Source organism: Dipodomys spectabilis, unplaced genomic scaffold (assembly GCF_019054845.1).
Source record: "Dipodomys spectabilis isolate Male_0828 unplaced genomic scaffold, ASM1905484v1 ptg000250l, whole genome shotgun sequence".
NCBI lineage: Eukaryota > Metazoa > Chordata > Mammalia > Rodentia > Heteromyidae > Dipodomys > Dipodomys spectabilis.
This window is the reverse complement of record NW_024870927.1, coordinates 552,119-569,768: the sequence shown is the minus strand read 5'-3', so window position 1 is coordinate 569,768 and position 17,650 is coordinate 552,119. Positions and strand designations below refer to the sequence as shown.

The 17,650-nt window shown below is 45.4% G+C and overlaps 1 protein-coding gene and 1 non-coding gene across 2 annotated transcripts in view; one reads left to right on the top strand and one right to left on the bottom strand.

Annotated features, from left to right (window-relative positions):
- The window catches only part of Itgae (integrin subunit alpha E), a 60,527-nt gene extending 55,622 nt beyond the window's left edge, over window positions 1-4,905 (bottom strand). The window contains exon 1 of the mRNA XM_042699456.1: window positions 4,796-4,905. Coding sequence (XP_042555390.1) covers window positions 4,796-4,905 — 110 coding nt within the window. The remainder of the gene's footprint in view (window positions 1-4,795) is intronic.
- Window positions 4,906-15,417: 10,512 nt separating this feature from the next.
- On the top strand, window positions 15,418-15,521 carry LOC122124876. The gene has a single exon (XR_006150679.1). It is a non-coding gene; the product is annotated as a U6 spliceosomal RNA (small nuclear RNA).
- The last annotated feature ends 2,129 nt before the right edge of the window (window positions 15,522-17,650 follow it).

Sequence of the window (17,650 nt, the reverse complement as noted above, 5' to 3'; positions counted from 1 at the left end):
ACTCAGAAGGCTGAGAGCTGAGGATCTAACCCAAGCAGAAAGTCTCCAGCCTTGAGCAAAAAAACTATGGGACACCACCCAAAGTCCCAGAACACACACACACACACACACACACACACACACTGCTGGTGGAAGGAGCATGAGACTGCATCATCAGGCAGCACAATGCAAGAGCACCTGATGCTGAGTGAGAGAAGCCAGAGAGGGCACATCTAGAATGCCTCCGACTGACACTCCAGTCAGGCAGAGGGCCCTGCTGGTAGAGGTGTGCCTGGAAGCCTGGGGCTTCTAAGGGCATTCAGGAACATTCTGTGAACATTCACTAGGCACATTCAGGCTCAAGAGAAGTGCTTTCTTCTTCTTCTTTTTTTTTTTTTTTCCAGTCATGTTAAGTGGGGTAAGCCAAGCTCAGAGAGACAAACGGCACATGTTTTCTCTCGTAAGTGAAAGCTAGATCTAAACTACAACTGGACACCATAATTTATACAGGACTCGAGGCACTCACACATAGATTACAAGAGGATAGCCTTAGAGGAGGGATGCAAAGGCGTAACTCCTCTGAACATTCAAAATACTATTTATCAAAACAAATTCCAGGGCTGGGAAGGTGGCTCAGTGGTAGAGCGCTTGCCTTGCATCCATGAGGCCCTGAGTTCAATTCCTCAGCACCACATAAGCAAAAAGAAAAAAGCCAGAAGTGGCGCTGTGGCTCAAGTGGTAGAGCGCTAGCCTTGAGCTGAAGAGCTAAGGGACAGCGCCCAGGCCCAGAGTTCAGACCCCAGGACTGGACCCAAAAAAACAAAACAAAACAAAACAAAAAAACAAAACAAATTCCAGGAAATGGAAACATGGATTTTTTGTTGTTATTGTCAGTAGTGGTGGTGTTTGTTTTTGCTTTGGTTTTTGTTGTTTGTTTTTAGAGGGGGCAAAGGGAGGAAGCAGAAAGGGAGGGAGGCAGCATGAATAAATGCAGTCATGTTATTCAGTATACACTACACGGAAAATGAACTGTGTAATTTGTGGGCAGGGATAGGAGGGGCAAAATGAAGAAAGGAGTGACATTGTCCAAAGAAAGAAATGTACTCATTACCTGACCTGACTTATAACATGGTAACCCTTCTGTACAATACCTTGATAATAACAACAAAATTATATTGACTTTTTCAAAAACAACACAGTAAGTTCTAAGTCTTTCTTTCTTTTCTTTCTGTCATTTTTTTTTTTTTTTTTGTGCCAGTCATGGACTTAACTCAGAGTTCTGGTGTTGTCCCTGAGCTTTCTTGCTCAAAGCTAGTGCTCTACCACTTGAGCCACAAATCCATTTCTGGCTTTTGGTGATTAATTGGTGATAAAGATTTGACAGACATTCCTGCCCAGGCTGGCTTCAAACTTTGATCCTCCGATCTCAGCCTCCTAAGTAGCTAGAATTACAGGCATGAGCCACTGGTACCTGACTTTCCAACTCAGTTTTCAAAGCCCAAATCTTCCTGACAGTCTCACCACCCCTATAGCTTCCCTCCTACCTATGTCCTCCACCTTCCTCAGCCTCAGTCCGAGGACATGTTCTCAGAAACTTTTTACTCAGAGCAGCCTCCTGACCTTTTACCAAGCTGCTCTCTGCTTAGACTTTCCTCTATGAACCTTCTCTTGCTGCCTCCAGTCATTTCCTCAGGTCTTATGTAGATGGATGGTCTGTTCCCAGGCATCCCATATGTCCCCAACCACAGCTGCCATCATTCTTGTCCTTGTGTGATTTTTCTGTGTCCCTCATGAATCCAGGAGCTCCCCAAGGGTAGCAGTGTCTCTCCTAACCTTAATTAGCATTGAGCAGACATTCCATACATACCTGCTGAATGGGTGCATGGACGAAAGAACTGACTGCCACTGACATCTCCTGATTGAACTCACAGAGCAAGCCCCAGCCCCAGCCCCTAGCTTTGCATGCTTCACTGTTCTTAGAATGGAGAATCTCAGGAGCACATGATGCCAATATGGGTAGAGTCATCTCCAGTAGTGGAGATTTAAGAAATTTTTTTTGTTTGTTTTTTTGTTGGTCGTGGGGCTTAAACTCTGGGCTTGGGCATGGTCCCTCAGCTCTGCAGTTCAAGGTGAGCACTCTACCACTTGAGCCACAGCGCCACTTCCGGTTTTCTGGTGGTTTATTGGAGATAAGAATCTCACGGACTTTCCTGCCTGGGCTGGCTTTGAATGGCGATCCTCAGATCTCAGCCTCCTGAGTAGCTAGGATTACAAGAGTGAGCCACCGGTGCCTGGCTTAAGTAATTTTTAAGCCATTCACATCAATAGATACCTATTACTTTCAACTTTAATCCTGGTATTTTGGACTCCTTAGTTTAATAAGCAACAGAAGTCCACTATTGACAATTAAAACATAATATTGTAGCATGTAATTTACACTGTTTTTCCCATTGCCCCAGTGAGGAATATATATATATATATCTTCTCACTGTTATAAACATTGTCACAATCAACATTTTTACATGTCAGAGTTAGAGATGTAGCTCTGAGAATGTGCTTAGAATTCTTAAGACTGTGAATTTAATTCTCAGCACCCACCTCAAAAACAAATCTATAAGCCGGGCGCCGGTGGCTCACGCCTGTAATCCTAGCTACTCAGGAGGCTAAGATCTGAGAATCGCGGTTCAAAGCCAGCCCGGGCAGGAAAGACCGAGAGACTCCTATCTCCAATAAACCACTCGAAAACCGGAAGTGGCGCTGTAGCTCAAGTGGTAGAGCGCTCGCCTTGAGCTGAAGAGCTGAGGGGCAGCGCCCAGGCCCAGAGTTCAAGCCCCATGACCAAAAAAAAAATATATATATATATATATAGCTAGGTGCTAGTAACTCATGCCTGTCATCCTAGCTACTCAGGAGGCTGAGATCTGAGGATCATGGTTCAAGGTCAGCCTGGACAGGAAAATCTATGAGACTCATCTCGAATTAGCCACCAGAAAATTGGAGGTGGTGCTGTGGCTCAAAGTTGTAGAGTGTTAGCCTTGAGCAAAAAAGCTCAAGGACAGTGCCCAGGCCTTGTGTTCAAGCCTCATGATGGACAAAAAAAGTATTTTCTTGCTGAGATCTGAGGATCACAGTTCAAAGCCAGCCTTGGTAGGAAAGTCTGTGAGACATATCTCCAATTAACCATCAGAAAACCAGAGGTAGAACTGTGGATTCAAGTGGTAAAGTGCTAGCCCTGAGCACCAAAGATCAGGGACAGCACCCAGGCCCTCAGTTCAAGCCCCAGTACCAGCACAACTTTTTTTCATTAGTGCTAGCACTTGAATTCAGAGCCTCTTGTCCTCACTTGACTTTTTTTCTCTCTCTGAAGGCTGGCATTCTACCATTTGAGCCACTTTCACTTCCCGACCAACTTCTAGCTTTTTGGTGGTTGAGATAAGAGTCTCATGGACTTTTCTGCCCAGGCTGGCTTCAAACAGCAATCCTCAGAGCTCAACCTCCTTAATAGGTAGTATTAAGGAATGTGCCACCGGTGCTTGACAAAAAAAAGGTGGTCCTGAGAGTTTCTCTAATGTAAGGGACATGACCTCTTTGTCAGCATCATAAGCACCCTTAACTTTACCAGATATGGCAGTGCTGGGCTCCAAGGGGGGCTACCGCGCTCCCTCCCACACTGTCCTGTCTCACCACATCCTTCCCCACACAGCCTTGTCAGAATTGACATTTTTTGCTTCTCTAGTGGGTGGATACAGATGATGTTCTCAAAATATAAGGTAATATTTATTGAGCCTTCATTTGTCTAGAAATTTTGTGATGGGCTTTATATGTTCATTATCTTACATAGTCTTTGCAACAACCCTTCGAGGTAGGGAAATGGCAACTTCCGTGGAGAGGAGAAGCCCTTGCTCCTGGCCCAGCTCCTTGACAAGGTGACCTTGGGATCACAGCAAGTCTGTGTGGAACCAGTAGCAGAATGGCAGCGGCCTCAACCTCTGGCTCTTGGGCTTCACATGTTCAGTCTGCATTTGAATTTTTTTGGGGGGGTCACTTTGCAGATTTTCTACACTGAGCACATTAACATAAAAGCCCTTTTGAGCTTTACTTTTTTTATTTTTTGCCGGTCGTGGGGCCTGAACTCTGGGCATGGGTGCTGTCCCTCAGCTCTTCAGCTCAAGGATAGCACTCTACCACTTGAGCCACAACTCCACTTCTGGCTTTTTCTGCTTATGTGATGCTGAGGAATCGAACCCAGGACTTCACGCATGGGAGGCAAGCAAGCACTCTACCACTGAGCCACCTTCCCAGCCCCTGAGCTTTACTTTTAATTTTAAAAAAAAATTCTTTTTGCCAGTCCTGGTGCTTGGACTCAGTGCCTGAGCACTGTCCCTGAGCTTCTTTTACTCAAGGCTATAACTCTACCACTTGAGCCACAGTGCCACTTGTGGCTTTTTCTGTGTATGTGGTACTTGAGGAAGCGAGCCCAGGGCTTCGTGCATGGTAGGCAAGCACTCTACCACTAAGCCACATTCCCAGTCCTTATGATCTTTATTTTAAAATTGTTTTTAAGTTTCCTCTTCTCCCAGGGAGGGGAGAAGAGGAAGGCTGAGTGAATGAAGGATCAGGGACTCTGAGGACTTTCCAGAGGTCCCAGCCTCTCGACCTTTATCTCTCGGTCCAGGACACACTTCTGAAAATGAGAGGAGTTTTACCCAGGCTGTGTGTTGGAGTGTCTTGGCCTTTCCTGGGGTATATGTACCTCAGGTTTCCTGGAGATCCCTCTCCCCAATCCTTGCCTTCCTGCCTGCAGGCCCCAACTCACCATGTCTGGTTGGTGCTGGGATCTTGGTGCAGCAGGGAGCTGAGCACAAAAGGGCCTCCCTCTGGTGTGACCCAGGACTGGGTTACATCCACATTGAAGGCCACAAGCATGTTCCAGCCTGTGGGAAAAAGAGGAACATTTAATGAAATAAACACTTTGCTGTGGCTGTAACTTGGCCTTTATTCCCAGAATTCCACCAGATCCTGTGGAGTCACTATCTCTGTTTTACAGGACAAAATTGTGAACCGCTCACCCCCAAGGAGTAGGAGTAGATGTGGGCCTATCTGATCCAGAGCCTCTGATCCTCCTTCTAAACAAAGCTGCATTGGCCCTAGAGCCTCCTCAGAAGACCTTCCATGTAGGCCACTGTCACTTGCTCATACTCTCTGCAAGCCTTTCTCCTGTCCCAGGAAGCAGATTCATCACTGAGTCCTGCACCAAAGTTAAGATAGACCATGAGCCCTCAAAGAGGGTTTGACATGTGCTGTACCCCACTTCAGGTTACCCAATAGAAAACATATGTCCTCAGAAATACCTTCCCTAGAGTGCTTTCTCACCCTTTATTCATTTACAATCCATTAATGGAAGAAAGGATAAACTAATTGTGGATATTTTTTCACATAATAGAATGGGAATATCCAGGAGGCAAAGGGGGTAACTGTGTTACATGCCACTGTAGAGGAAACCTCAGAAGACCTTCATGCTGAGTAAGAAAAAAAGTACCAGATATATATCTACTGTATGAGGAGCTGGGAAGGTGGCTCAGTGGTAGAGCGCTTGCCTTGCATGCATGAGGCCCTGGGTTCGATTCCTCAGCACCACATAAGAAAAAAAGCCAGAAGTGGCGCTGTGGCTCAAGTGGTAGAGCGCTAGCCTTGAGCTAAAGAGCTGAGGGACAGCGCCAGGCCCAGAGTTCAGGCCCCACAGCCGGACCCCCCCCCCCAAAAAAAAAATCTACTGTATGGTTCCATTGCTCTAGAACTAGCAACATTCAACTATAGTAAAGCCAGAGTGGAAAAGTGAATAAGGATTTATTGGGAAGGGACAGGAAAGAACCTTTTAGAATGATGAAAATATGCTCTATATTGACAGAAGTTTTGATTATAAAGTTTTATCTGCTTGTCAAAACATACTAAATGGTACACTTCAAATTTGTGCATTTCTCTGTATGTACCTTTTACCTTAAGAAAGACTGTAGCTGGGAATGATGAAGCATGTCTGAAATCCCAGCACTCAGGAGGTAGAGCATTTCAAGTTCCATGTCAGCCTGGACTACACATCAAAACCTTATCTCATTTTTTTTTTTTTTTTGCCAGTCCTGGGGCTTGAACTCAGGGCCTGGGCACTGTCCCTGAGCTTCTTTTGCTCAAGGCTAGCACTCTACCACTTGAGCCACAGCACCACTTCTGGCTTTTTTTTTTCTTCTGTTTATGTGGTACTGAGGAATTGAACCCAGGGCTTCTTGCATGCTAGGCAAGCACTCTACTACTAAGCCACATTCCCAGCCCCTTATTTCATTTTTAAAAAAGAACTATAAACAAAAATTATGAATTGCAGCTGCTATGTATATTGGGATGTTTATGGATAAAGTGGATGGATGTCCGTAACTTCCAAATGTATCAAAGATGGCTGGAAGATGAACAGATTAAGATGTTAATGTGCAAATGTTTTTAGAAGTTCATCATGGGTGAGGTAAGCCAAGAGCAAAGAGACAAACGGTACATGGTCTCCCTGATAAGTGGATGTTAAATCCAAAATGTTAGGTGATACGACAAAATTAACAGGACTTAAAAAACAAAGAACTTCCACTCATCTGGTCGAACCACTACTAAATATCCCCATGCTGCTGATCACCTGTATGGTGTATATGTGTACACCGTTATGTTATAGACCATGATAGACAATTTGCTCCAGGAAAGTTAGACTGTTTGTGACTTTAACTGAGCATCACTATCCCACATTACGGTGAAATTTGGGAAATTATGTAATCACTTAATCACAATAAAACACACACACACACACACACACACACCAGAAAACTAGAAGTGGCGCTATGGCTCAAGTGGTAGAGCATAAGCCTTGAGCTGACTTGCTCAGGGACAGCTCCCAGGCCTAGAGTTCAAGCCCCACGACTGACAAAAAAAAAAAAGAGAGAAATCTTTCAAGTGATTGTTTCTAACATATTTATAAGATTATTTCTTTGTTGCTTTGTATGTCCCTCCCCCACGGTATAACCCCTGCTTTCACTATATATGATGTTGGTATATGTGGAGGGGAAGGAAAAAAACAAATCATTAAAACAGGGATACAGGAGGACCCATTGCAACAATGAGATGTACAAGTGAACTTTACAACTTTGTGTACAAATGAACTTTACAACTTTGGTGGGGATGGGCTAGGGGGAGGATGCGAAGGGATGGGAAAGGGAAACAAAGGAGGAGGCTACAATGCTTGATAAGAAATGTACTCATTATCTTGCCCATGTAATTGTAACCCCTCTGTACAGTATTTTCACAATAAAAAAAATACGTTTATAATTTTTTAAAAAAGTTCATAATGGTAAACTCTGTCCCGGGGCTGGGAATGTGGCTTAGTGGTAGAGTGCTTACCTAGCATGCATGAAGCCCTGGGTCCAATTCCTCAGTACCACATGAACAGAAAAAGCCAGAAGTAGCACTGTGGTTCAAGTAGTAGAGTGGTAGCTTTGAGTAAAAGAAGCTCAGGGACAGTGCTCAGGCCCTAAATTCAAGCCCTAGGACTGTAAACCCCTCCCCCCCCCAAAAAAAAACTGTCCAATTTACAGTCTCTCAACTTTCCTCCCTCCCTTCCTTCCTTCTTTTTTTTTTTTGTTTGTTTGTTTGTTTGTTTGGTCATGGGGCTTGAACTCTGGGCTTGGGTGCTGTTACTGCACTCTTCTGCTCAAGGTGAGCGCTATACTGCTTGAGCCACAGCGCACCACTTCCGTTTTCTAGTGGTTTATTGGAGATAAGAGTCTCACCAACTTTCCTGCCCAGGCTGGCTTTGAATTGCGATCCTCAGATCTCAGCCTCCTGAGAAGCTGAGCACTTGCATAGGATTACAGGCGTGAGCCACTGGTGCCCCGCTCTTCCTTCCTTCCTTCCTTCCTTCCTTCTTCTTTCCTTCCTTCCTTCCTTCTTTCCTTCCTTCCTTCCTTCCTTCCTTCCTTCCTTCCTTCCTTCCTTCCTTCCTTCCTTTTTTCTCCTCTTTCCTTCTTTCTGGTCCTGGGGCTTAAACTCTAGCCTGGGTGCTGTCCCTAAGCTTTTGCTCAAGGCTAAAACTCTACCACTTGAGCCATAGCACCACTTCCAGCCTTTTCTGAGTAGTTTATTGGAGATAAGAGTCTCATAAACTTTCCTGCCCAGGCTGGCTTTGAACCATGATCCTCAGAGCTCAGCCTCCTGAGTAGCTATGATTACAGGCTTGAGCCACTGGCACTCACTCAGCTTAAGTTTTCTTTCTATATAATATTTTTCATCCAAAATTGTGAGGAGAAAATGGAGTTTGACTAATAGCCCCAAAAAAGGTCATGACAATTTATCCTCCAATAACAGAAGACTGCCCACAATATCTCCTGAACTACGTGTATACCTTCTCATTCTTGCTTTAAAAGAAAATCCTCATGCTGAGCCCTGGTGGCTCATGCCTATAATCCCAGGTACTCAGGAGGCTGAGATCTAAGGATCAAGATTTAAAACTACCCAGAGAAGGAAAGACCATGAGACTCTTATATCCCATTAAACAGCAAAAAAGCAGACTGGAGGTGTGGCTCAAGAGTTAGAGTGCCAGCCTTGAGTGAAAAAGCCAAATGAGAGTAAAAGATACCAAGTTCAAGTCCCAGTAGCAGCACAAAAAAATAACTTACAATAGGTAGATAGATAGATAGACAGATGGATAGATAAAATAGTATCCCATCATTTTGTTCCAAAGCTATTTTTTAGGGCTGAGAAAGCAGCTTAGTGGTAGAGCACTTGCCTAGCATGTGCAAGGCCCTGGATTTGAATCCAGCCCCAGGTTAAACAAAACAAAAAACTAGTTCCTAATGATAAGTGATATCATTGCTTTGTCTAGAGTTATATGCTGCTCACTCATGTACATTATCCATTTTTGTAAATATGTATCTATCTTTTTTTTATCTATTTGTGCTTTTTCCTAAAGAAATTGGCCATGTGTCACAAATATTGTTTCTCCCTGAGTTGCTTGACTTGCATACAGTATTTTCCCATAGCTACTTTTTTTCCCTTTATGTCAGTGTGTGTGTGTGATACTGCAGGTTGAACCAAGAGCATTGTGCATGCCAGACTACTGAGCTTCACTCCATCTCAGTAGACCTGAAACACACCTTGATTGTATTCAGAATTCTCATGTGCATTTGGACCTTTGCAACTCAGTTCCACCCCAGACGACACCAGCCAATGTCCTCTAACTCAGCTCCATTCCAAAATTGTCTACCTGGAAATGGCGTTACCTCCCACAGGTGGAGCTTCCTCCCTCAAGACCACCTCCACTTCTGATGTTCATCAAAAATCCTCAGGTAGTCTTGTCTGAAGTTCTGGCTGTTGGCCATAAACCATTACTGCCGCAACCCCTCCTTTGGTTCATTTTTATTTTTTTCAGTCACAGGGCTTGAACTTGGGGCCTGGACACTGTTGAACTCTTTTGCTTAAGGCTAGCTCTCTAGCACTTTGAGCCATAGTTGCATTGCTGGTTTTCTGGTAGTTAATTGGAGATGAGGGTCACATGGTCTTTCCTGCCTAGTCTGGCTTTGAACCGGGATCCTCAGATCTTAGATTCCTGAGGTGAATGAAGCCCAGCTTTAATTATTTTTTAAATTTGTTGTGTGTGTGTATAAAAGAGAGAAAAGAGAGAGGGAAAGAGAAAGAGAGAGAGAGAGAGGGAGGGAGGGAGAGGGGAGAGAGAGAGAGAGAGAGAGTTCTGGGGCTTGAACTCAGGGTCTGGATGTGGTTCCTTTCTTTTTCCCTAAAGGTTGGTGTTCTACCACTTGAGCAATAGCTCCACGTCTAGCTTTTTGGTGGTTAACTGGAGATAAGATTCTCATGGATTTTTTTTTTAACCAGGCTGGCTTTGAACCATGTTCCTCAGATCTTAGCCTTCTGAATAGCTAGTATTACAGGTATGAAGCACCAGTGCCCAGGAGAGTTCAATTCATTTTTTTTTGTCAGTCGTGGGGCCTGAACTCTGGGCCTGGGCACTGTCCCTCAGCTCTTCAGCCCAAGGCGAGCGCTCTACCACTTGAGCCACAGCACCACTTCTAGCTTTTTCTACGTATGTGGTGCTGAGGAATCGAACCCAGGGCCTCATGGATGCAAGGCAAGCACTGTAATACTGAGCCACCTTCCCAGTCCTCAATTAATTTTTTAGAATGGTTATATAACTCAGGGAAACAAGTATATTTACTGATTTATTATAAGGAAAAACATACAAGATCCAGATGAAGAGATAGATAAGGCAAGGCTTGTGGATTGGCACCTATTGTATTCTGGGAACCTAGTCTTTTTTTTTTTTTGTCAGTCCTGGGCCTGGGCACTGTGCCTGAGAGCCTCTTTGTTTTTTGTTTTTTTTGTCGGTCGTGGGGCTTGAACTCTGGGCCTGGGCGCTGTCCCTCAGCTCTTCAGCTCAAGGCCAGTGCTCTACCACTTGAGCTACAGCGCCACTTCCGGTTTTCTGGTGGTTTATTGGAGATAGGAGTCTCACGGTCTCTCCTGCCCAGGCTGGCTTTGAACCTCGATCCTCAGATCTCAGCCTCCTGAGTAGCTAGGATTACAGGCGTGAGCCACCAGCGCCTGGCTTTGGAGAGCCTCTTTGTACTCAAGGCTAGCGCTCTACTACTTAAGCCACAGCACCACTTCCAGATCTTTCTGAGCAGTTTACTGGAGATAAGAGTCTCACAAGGACTTTCCTGCCCAAGCTGACTTCAAACCATGATTCTCAGCTCTCAGCTTCCTGAGTAACTAGGATTACAGGTGTGAGCCACCTTTTTTTTTTTTTTTAACTTTTGGAGATGTTATCCCTGAATCCCTGAGATTTTTCACTCAAGGCTGGCACTCTACCACTTGAGCCACATCTCCACTTCCAGCTTTTTTGCTAGTTAAAGATGAGAGTCTCTTGGATTCGATTGCCTGGGATAGCATCAAACGAGTCTTCAGATCTCAGCCTCCTGTGATACACTGGCTGTACAGCCTTGTTTGGGGTTTTTATGGAGACTTTATTACACATCCAGGATTGATCAAATCATGGGTCATTGGTGATCTCACTGACTTTCAGTTCCTCTTCCTTCCTTAGAGATTGAGAATGGAGCTGAAAGACCCAGCCCTATCATCCTACCTTGTTTCCTTGTTTCCTGTGAGGAGATTCATCCTGAAGCTGCCCAGGGGCTGCCCACCAACACTCGTTCACTAGCTACAGAACACTTTGGAAATTCCAAGATGTATGGATTTGTATGTCAGCTAATAAGGAAGAAAAGTCAAACATACGTATTTATGCATACATACATATATACATATATATGTGTGTGTTTGATTACATATAATATAGCATAATATATATATTTTTTGGGGGGGGGGGTCGATCGTGGGGCTTGAACTCTGGGCCTGGGTGCTGTCCCTCAGATCTTCAGCTCAAGGCTAGTGCTTGAGCTACAGTACCACTTCTGGTTTCCTGGTGGTTTATTGAGATAAGAGACTCACAGACTTTTCTGCCTGGGCTGGCCTTGAACTGCTATCCTCAGATCTCAGCCTCCTGAGTAGCTGGATTACAGGTATGAACCTGTAATATATAGCGCCTGGATAATATATGTATATTTTCATAGTCTTACAGTAGGCATCTATATTTTATTCTTCTTTCTTTGAATCACTGTTTGTTTGAAAATATGTATTATAAAAATATGCATTATAGGGCTGGGAAGGTGGCTCAGTGGTACAGCGCTTGCCTTGCATGCCTGAGGCCCTGGGTTTGATTCCTCAGCACCACATAAGCAAAAAGAAAAAAGCCGGAGGTGGCGCTGTGGCTCAAGTGGTAGAGCACTAGCCTTGAGCTGAAGAGCTGAGGGACAGCGCCCAGGCCCAGAGTTCAGGCCCCATGACCGGACCCCCCCCAAAAAAATGCATTATAGTGAAAATCACCTACAGTCTGACAAAAAATGATCAGAAGGAAAAAAAAACCCATCATTTTCATTCTACGCATTTGTTGTTGTTTTGGGATTTTTTTTTTTTAAGTGGAACCAGGCACAGTGGAGTATATCTGTAATCCCAGCACTTGGAATTGAAAGCAAGAGGATTATGAGTTCCAGGTCAACCTCGGCCTCATAGCAAGATGTTGTCCAAAAAAAAAAGAATCCAGTGGAACCAAGAAGGAGGTTAACAGCTAGGTGGTATATACAAGAGCCGGCAGTACTTGCTGTGATGGGTCCCGCTTTGTCTCTGAAGGCAGTAATGACACTCAGTAGATGCTCAAGAAAGTTATTTTTGGGATAAATGTATTAATGAATAAATAATACTTTAAAGATTAAAAAACCATCAGCATCATTTACAGTTCCCACAACATTGGAAAAAGAAATTATTCTGGTGAAGTACAATTAGTCACATTGTTTAAATTGGAAACATTTCCTTGAGGATTCTTCAGTCAACACAGAGCCAGGCACTAGCAGCTCATGTCTATGACCCTAGCTACTAAGGAGGCTGAGACTGGAGGATCAAAGTTCAAAGCCAGCCTAGGGAGACAAATCCCTGAGACTCTTACCCAGCCAAAAAAGAAAGAAAGAAAGAAGGAAGGAAAGAAAAGGAAAGAAAGGAAGGAAAGAAAAAAACTGGAAGTGGAGGTGTGGCTCAAGCCACAAAGCTTGAGACCCTGAGTTCAAGCCCCAGGACTGATGGGAAACAAACAAAACAAATGAACAGAGAAGGAACAAACACCCTATCTCAAGTTACTCAGAGCTGCCATTTGTGTCTTCCCAATGTAAAAGCACAAAAAACATGATCAGTGGACCCAAAGTTTCTCTTGTTCGGTAGTCATGGAATCCTCTGGGAATTTCATTATACAAGTGTATGGGTGTACAATAGGGTTCAGGACACATCACCCCAAAATATGACTGCAGTTATGCTTTCAGTCTCTTCTCACCCCACTGCTACACACCATCTATCTGCATGCTGCCTACGTCCAGGCCTTTGCCCATGCTCTTCCCTCCACCCAGCATTCTTCCTTCCTCTCCTTTGCCCACTAGCCTGTTCTCCTGGCTCTGCTCAGTCTAATGTCATCTAGATGATGGGAAGCCTAACAAGGCTGGCCCCTAAGCCCATTCAGACACCCACCTTGTGGTGTCTGACTCTGACTAAACCCTGTCTTTATCAGCGTGACCTGAAACTGTGATCTGACTTGAGTCATCTACAATACCCCAACCCCAACATCAGCTCAGCCCAGGACTGGGCCTAAAAGGGTGCCTTGAAAATGTCAGGATGGGCCAGAGAGCTCTTGCTTGCCCCAGTCTCATCTGTTTTGGTTAAACTTCCAAGTCTTGGGCAAGACCCCTGAAGGGATTAGGAAAGGGAGGGAAAGGAAAGAGAGCTGTTCACAACCAGCCTGCTAGAGCATCTGTTGTCTCTGGCTACCAGGATAAGGCTCAGAGTTTGAGCAATTTGCTCACGGACCATTAGTAAATTGAGTATTTATGTGTAAGGCCAGGTTGTTCTAAAGTCTTCAGTAAAAGCTGGAAGCTGCTGGGAGCTGGTGGCTCACACCTGTAATCCTAGCTACTCGGGAGGGTGAAATGTGAGGACTGCAGTTTGAAACTAGCCTGGATAGGAAAGTCCATGAGACCCTTACCCTTAATAATCCACCAAAAAGCCAGAAGTAGAGCCATGACGTAAGTGGTAGACTGCTAGCCTTGAGCAAAAAAAGCTAAAGGATAGTGCTCAGGTCTTGATATTAAAGCCAAAGACCAACTCAAGTGCACGCGTGTGCGCGCACATACACACACACACACACACACACACACACACACACACACACATTGCTAAAATGTCTGTTGATTAACAGAGATCAAGGAGGGTCACTAATGGCCTGGAGCTGGGCACATCTCTCTGTTTACTGGCAGCTCACTGGGATAGCAGACAGCCCTGATTTACAGCTGAAAACTAGGTCAATGAGAGCACCCTGTGGAGGCTGGGTGGTGTGAGAGCCAGTATGGGAAGTGGGCGTGGAGGGGGTAGCATGATAACCAGTGTGGGGTGTCTGGGGGTGGAGGGAGTGGCATGAAAACCAGTGTGGGAAGTATGTGTGGGGGCCGGGTAGCATGAGAACCAATGTGGGTGTGGGGGTGGGGGTGCCTGAGTCTGGCTGGCATGGCACATTTCACTTTTGCCTGGTTGGTCTCTGGGTCGTGTAACCTCTTCCTTGGCAATTCTCATAGAGACTCAGAAAACAGCATGGACCCCAAGGGTACACAGTCCTGAGTTCAAATCTTTGATATGCCACAGAGTCACTGCAGGACCTTGGGCTGTCAACTCACTTCAGGGCTGTGTGTGTGGCATGGGCCCAGGGTCTGCTGCTGGAAGGCCTGGCATGTGCATATGGGTGTGAGCTACAGGAGCGCAGAGGAGCTGTCAAAGTCCTCACAGCCTCACCTGCCCTCCTTACAGGCTGCCAGATGTGAAAGCCCAGCTAAACCAGTGTCAGTCACCATACTACCCACAGCCTGCTCCCTGCTGAAGGGCAGCTGAGTAACTAAAATGCCCTCCAGCCTGTCAGCACCATTACCTGCCTCACTCCCTCTGTGTCCTGTTGCTCTGAGCATCCTTCGTGCTCCCCCCACCCCACCCTGTATATTATATGTGTGTGTGTGTGTATGTGTGTGTGTGTGTGTGTGTGTGTTTATGTGCTGACACTGGGACTTAAACTCAGAGCCTGGGAGCTGTTCCTTAGTTGCTGGGGACCCCTCCCCCACCACCAAAAAAAAAAAAAAAAATCCCAAACCCTCAAGGCTGGCATTCTAAGGCTTGGGCCATAGTGCTACTTTTAGCTGTTAGGTAATTAATAGAAAGATAAGAATCTCATGGACTTTCCTGCTCAGGTTGGCTTAAATTGCAATCCTCAGCCTACTGAGTATCTAGCAGTTAAGGCGTGAGAGACAGTAAGCAAGCATTCTACCACTTAAGTCACAGCACTACTTTTGGCTTTTTCTGTTTAAGTGGTACTGAGGAATGGAACCCAGGGCTTCATGCATGCTAGGCAAGCACATTCCCAGAACATCACACAGTACTATGGTGATCACTGTTCTCAATAAACAAAGGCCCAGGGGCAGAGTTTGCCACATTTAAGTATGAGCTGACTGTAGAAGTAGGCTTAGTGTTAAAAGAATAATATTTTGTTATTTGCAGGGAAATGGATGGAACTAGAACAAAGCAAATTAAGTGAAGTAAGCCAAGTTCAGAGAGACAAATGGCACATTCCTCTCATTTGTAGAAGCTAGATCTAAAATACCCCAGGGCATGATGAACTATACAGGACTCTAGGCATTCACACACAGTGAGGCCAAAGGATACTTTTAAGGGAGAAACACAAAGGTGCAATGCCTATGTGCATCTGATCGTGCTCACTTCAGCAGACATATACTAAAATTGGAACTATACAGTGAAGATTAGCATGGCCCCTGCACAAGGATGACACGCAAATTTGTGAAGTTTCATATGTGCATCTGATCATATAAAATAACATTTACTAAAGTGGACTCCAGGAAATGGAAACAAGAGGGTTTTTCTTTGTGGTTGTCTTTGCTTTCTTTTCTTTTTGTCTGTTTATCTATCTTGGGAGGGTAAGGGGAGACACAGAAATGGAGAGAACAAATCAGCAGTAGTACTCACTGGACACCAAGTGGAAAATGAACTATACAATTTGTGGGTGGGGACAGGAGGGAAAAATTGAGAGCAAGGAAAGGAGTGACATTGTCCAAAAAGAAATATACTCTAAGCCAGGTGCCAGTGCTCACACCTGTAATCTTAGCTACTCAGGAGGCTGAGATCTGAGGCTCATGGTTCAAAGCCAGCCCGAGCAGGAAAGCCTGTGAGACTCATCTCTAATAAACCACCAGAAAACTGGAAGTGGCACTGTGGCTCAAGTGGTAGAACACTAGCCTTGAGCTGAAGAGCTGAGGGACAGTGCCCAGAACCCAGTTCAAGCCCCATGACTGACAAAAGAATATATATATGTATATGTATATACATACATACATATATATATATACACACACACACACTATCTGCACCCATCACAGCACGCATACCCATGTATACTCATATGTCCCACATATCCCCATGTGTCACACACTTCTTATATCACATGTGGAAGCCACATATAGCCTGTAGACACCCATATATTCTCACACATGCTATGCACACCCATATCCCATTAACCCCCCATGTACATCTGTGTGCACCACACATGCCCCATATGCAACCATAGACCTCAAACAAGCCAGTTTCCCAGGAGTCTGCATTCCACCCTCCTGCTCACCCACAAACACCCCATCTGTTGCCTGTGCCTGAAATGAGCTTTCTGGGACCTGTTCCAAATCCCACAGCACCCTCCTTGGATGCTCTGCTGGGGCAAGGGGTTGCTGTGTATGAGCTGCCTTCTCATTACACAAGGGCTCAGGCAGGGATAGTGACTTCTGCCAAGGCCCAGCAGGTCCTGGCCTGGGAGGAGCAGGCCCTTCACCCTCCATCTTCCCCCCAGAAAAGTTTATACCTTTGCTGAGGATCTCAGTCCCTAGGGCCTTGGACTCTGGAAGCCCCACTTGCAGGACCCAGGTGTGGGTTGCTTTCCAAGCTGAGCAGGGCCCACCTTTCCCACTTCCCAGCATGCTTCAGTCAACAGCACAGTCCTTGGGCTCTGAGGTTCTTTTTTCTTTTGAACCCATATAAGGTTTTATAGGTTGATAGTCTAGTTCCATCCTGAGGTAGAGTCAGGAGGGAGAAGTGAGTTGCTGTGGCCACAGAATGAGTCAGAGCTGAAGACTGACCCAGGGCAGGTCACGGGTTTGCAGGGTGTGCTGGGGGGGAGGAAGGTGGTGGTGCTGGGAACAGGGATGTGAGCAGCTCCAGGTCTCACTGGGTCTATGTACCTGTGCCTAACTCTTCTATATCACCTTTGAGCAATTGCTGTCTCCTGTATTTTTTTAAAAATTACCTTTAGTTATACAAAGGAGTTGCCATTTAATAAAGCCATTGATGAATACAATGCATCTTGATCAATGTCATCCCATTCAACATTCTCATTCCTGTTTTCCCTGGGAAGGTGGAAGATCAGAGCCAGGCCAGAAATAGTTCTGAATTTGCAACCACTCCGGAAGGCCCAAGAAAGCCCAGGATTTGGGCTACTGGCTCTGTGCTCACAGTCTGAGGTGTGTGTGTGTGTGTGTGTGTGTGTGTGTGTACACACACACTGCTCCAGGCTAGTGTTCTACTACTCTTGCCACAGCTCCACTTTTGGCTTTTTGGTGGTTCATTGGCGATAATAGTCTCATAGACTTTCCTGCCAGGCTGGCTTCAAACCTCCATGCTCACCCTCCTGAGAAGCTCCTGGCCACTATCAGAGTTCTTCACATTCTCCCTTACCTGCTTTTCAGACCCCCCTAGAACCTCAGGACTCAGGACATATTACCTTTTTAGGAAGCTCTCAAAAACTGGTCCATCTCCAGGTTTCAGGGCCTCATAGTTCAAAACAGAGCTGTCAGTGCCATTTCTCATACCCAGACCCAGTTGCTTGTGCTCTGGTCACATCCCCACCACCAGTATAGCCAGGCTTTGACCTTACTGATTTCAGTGG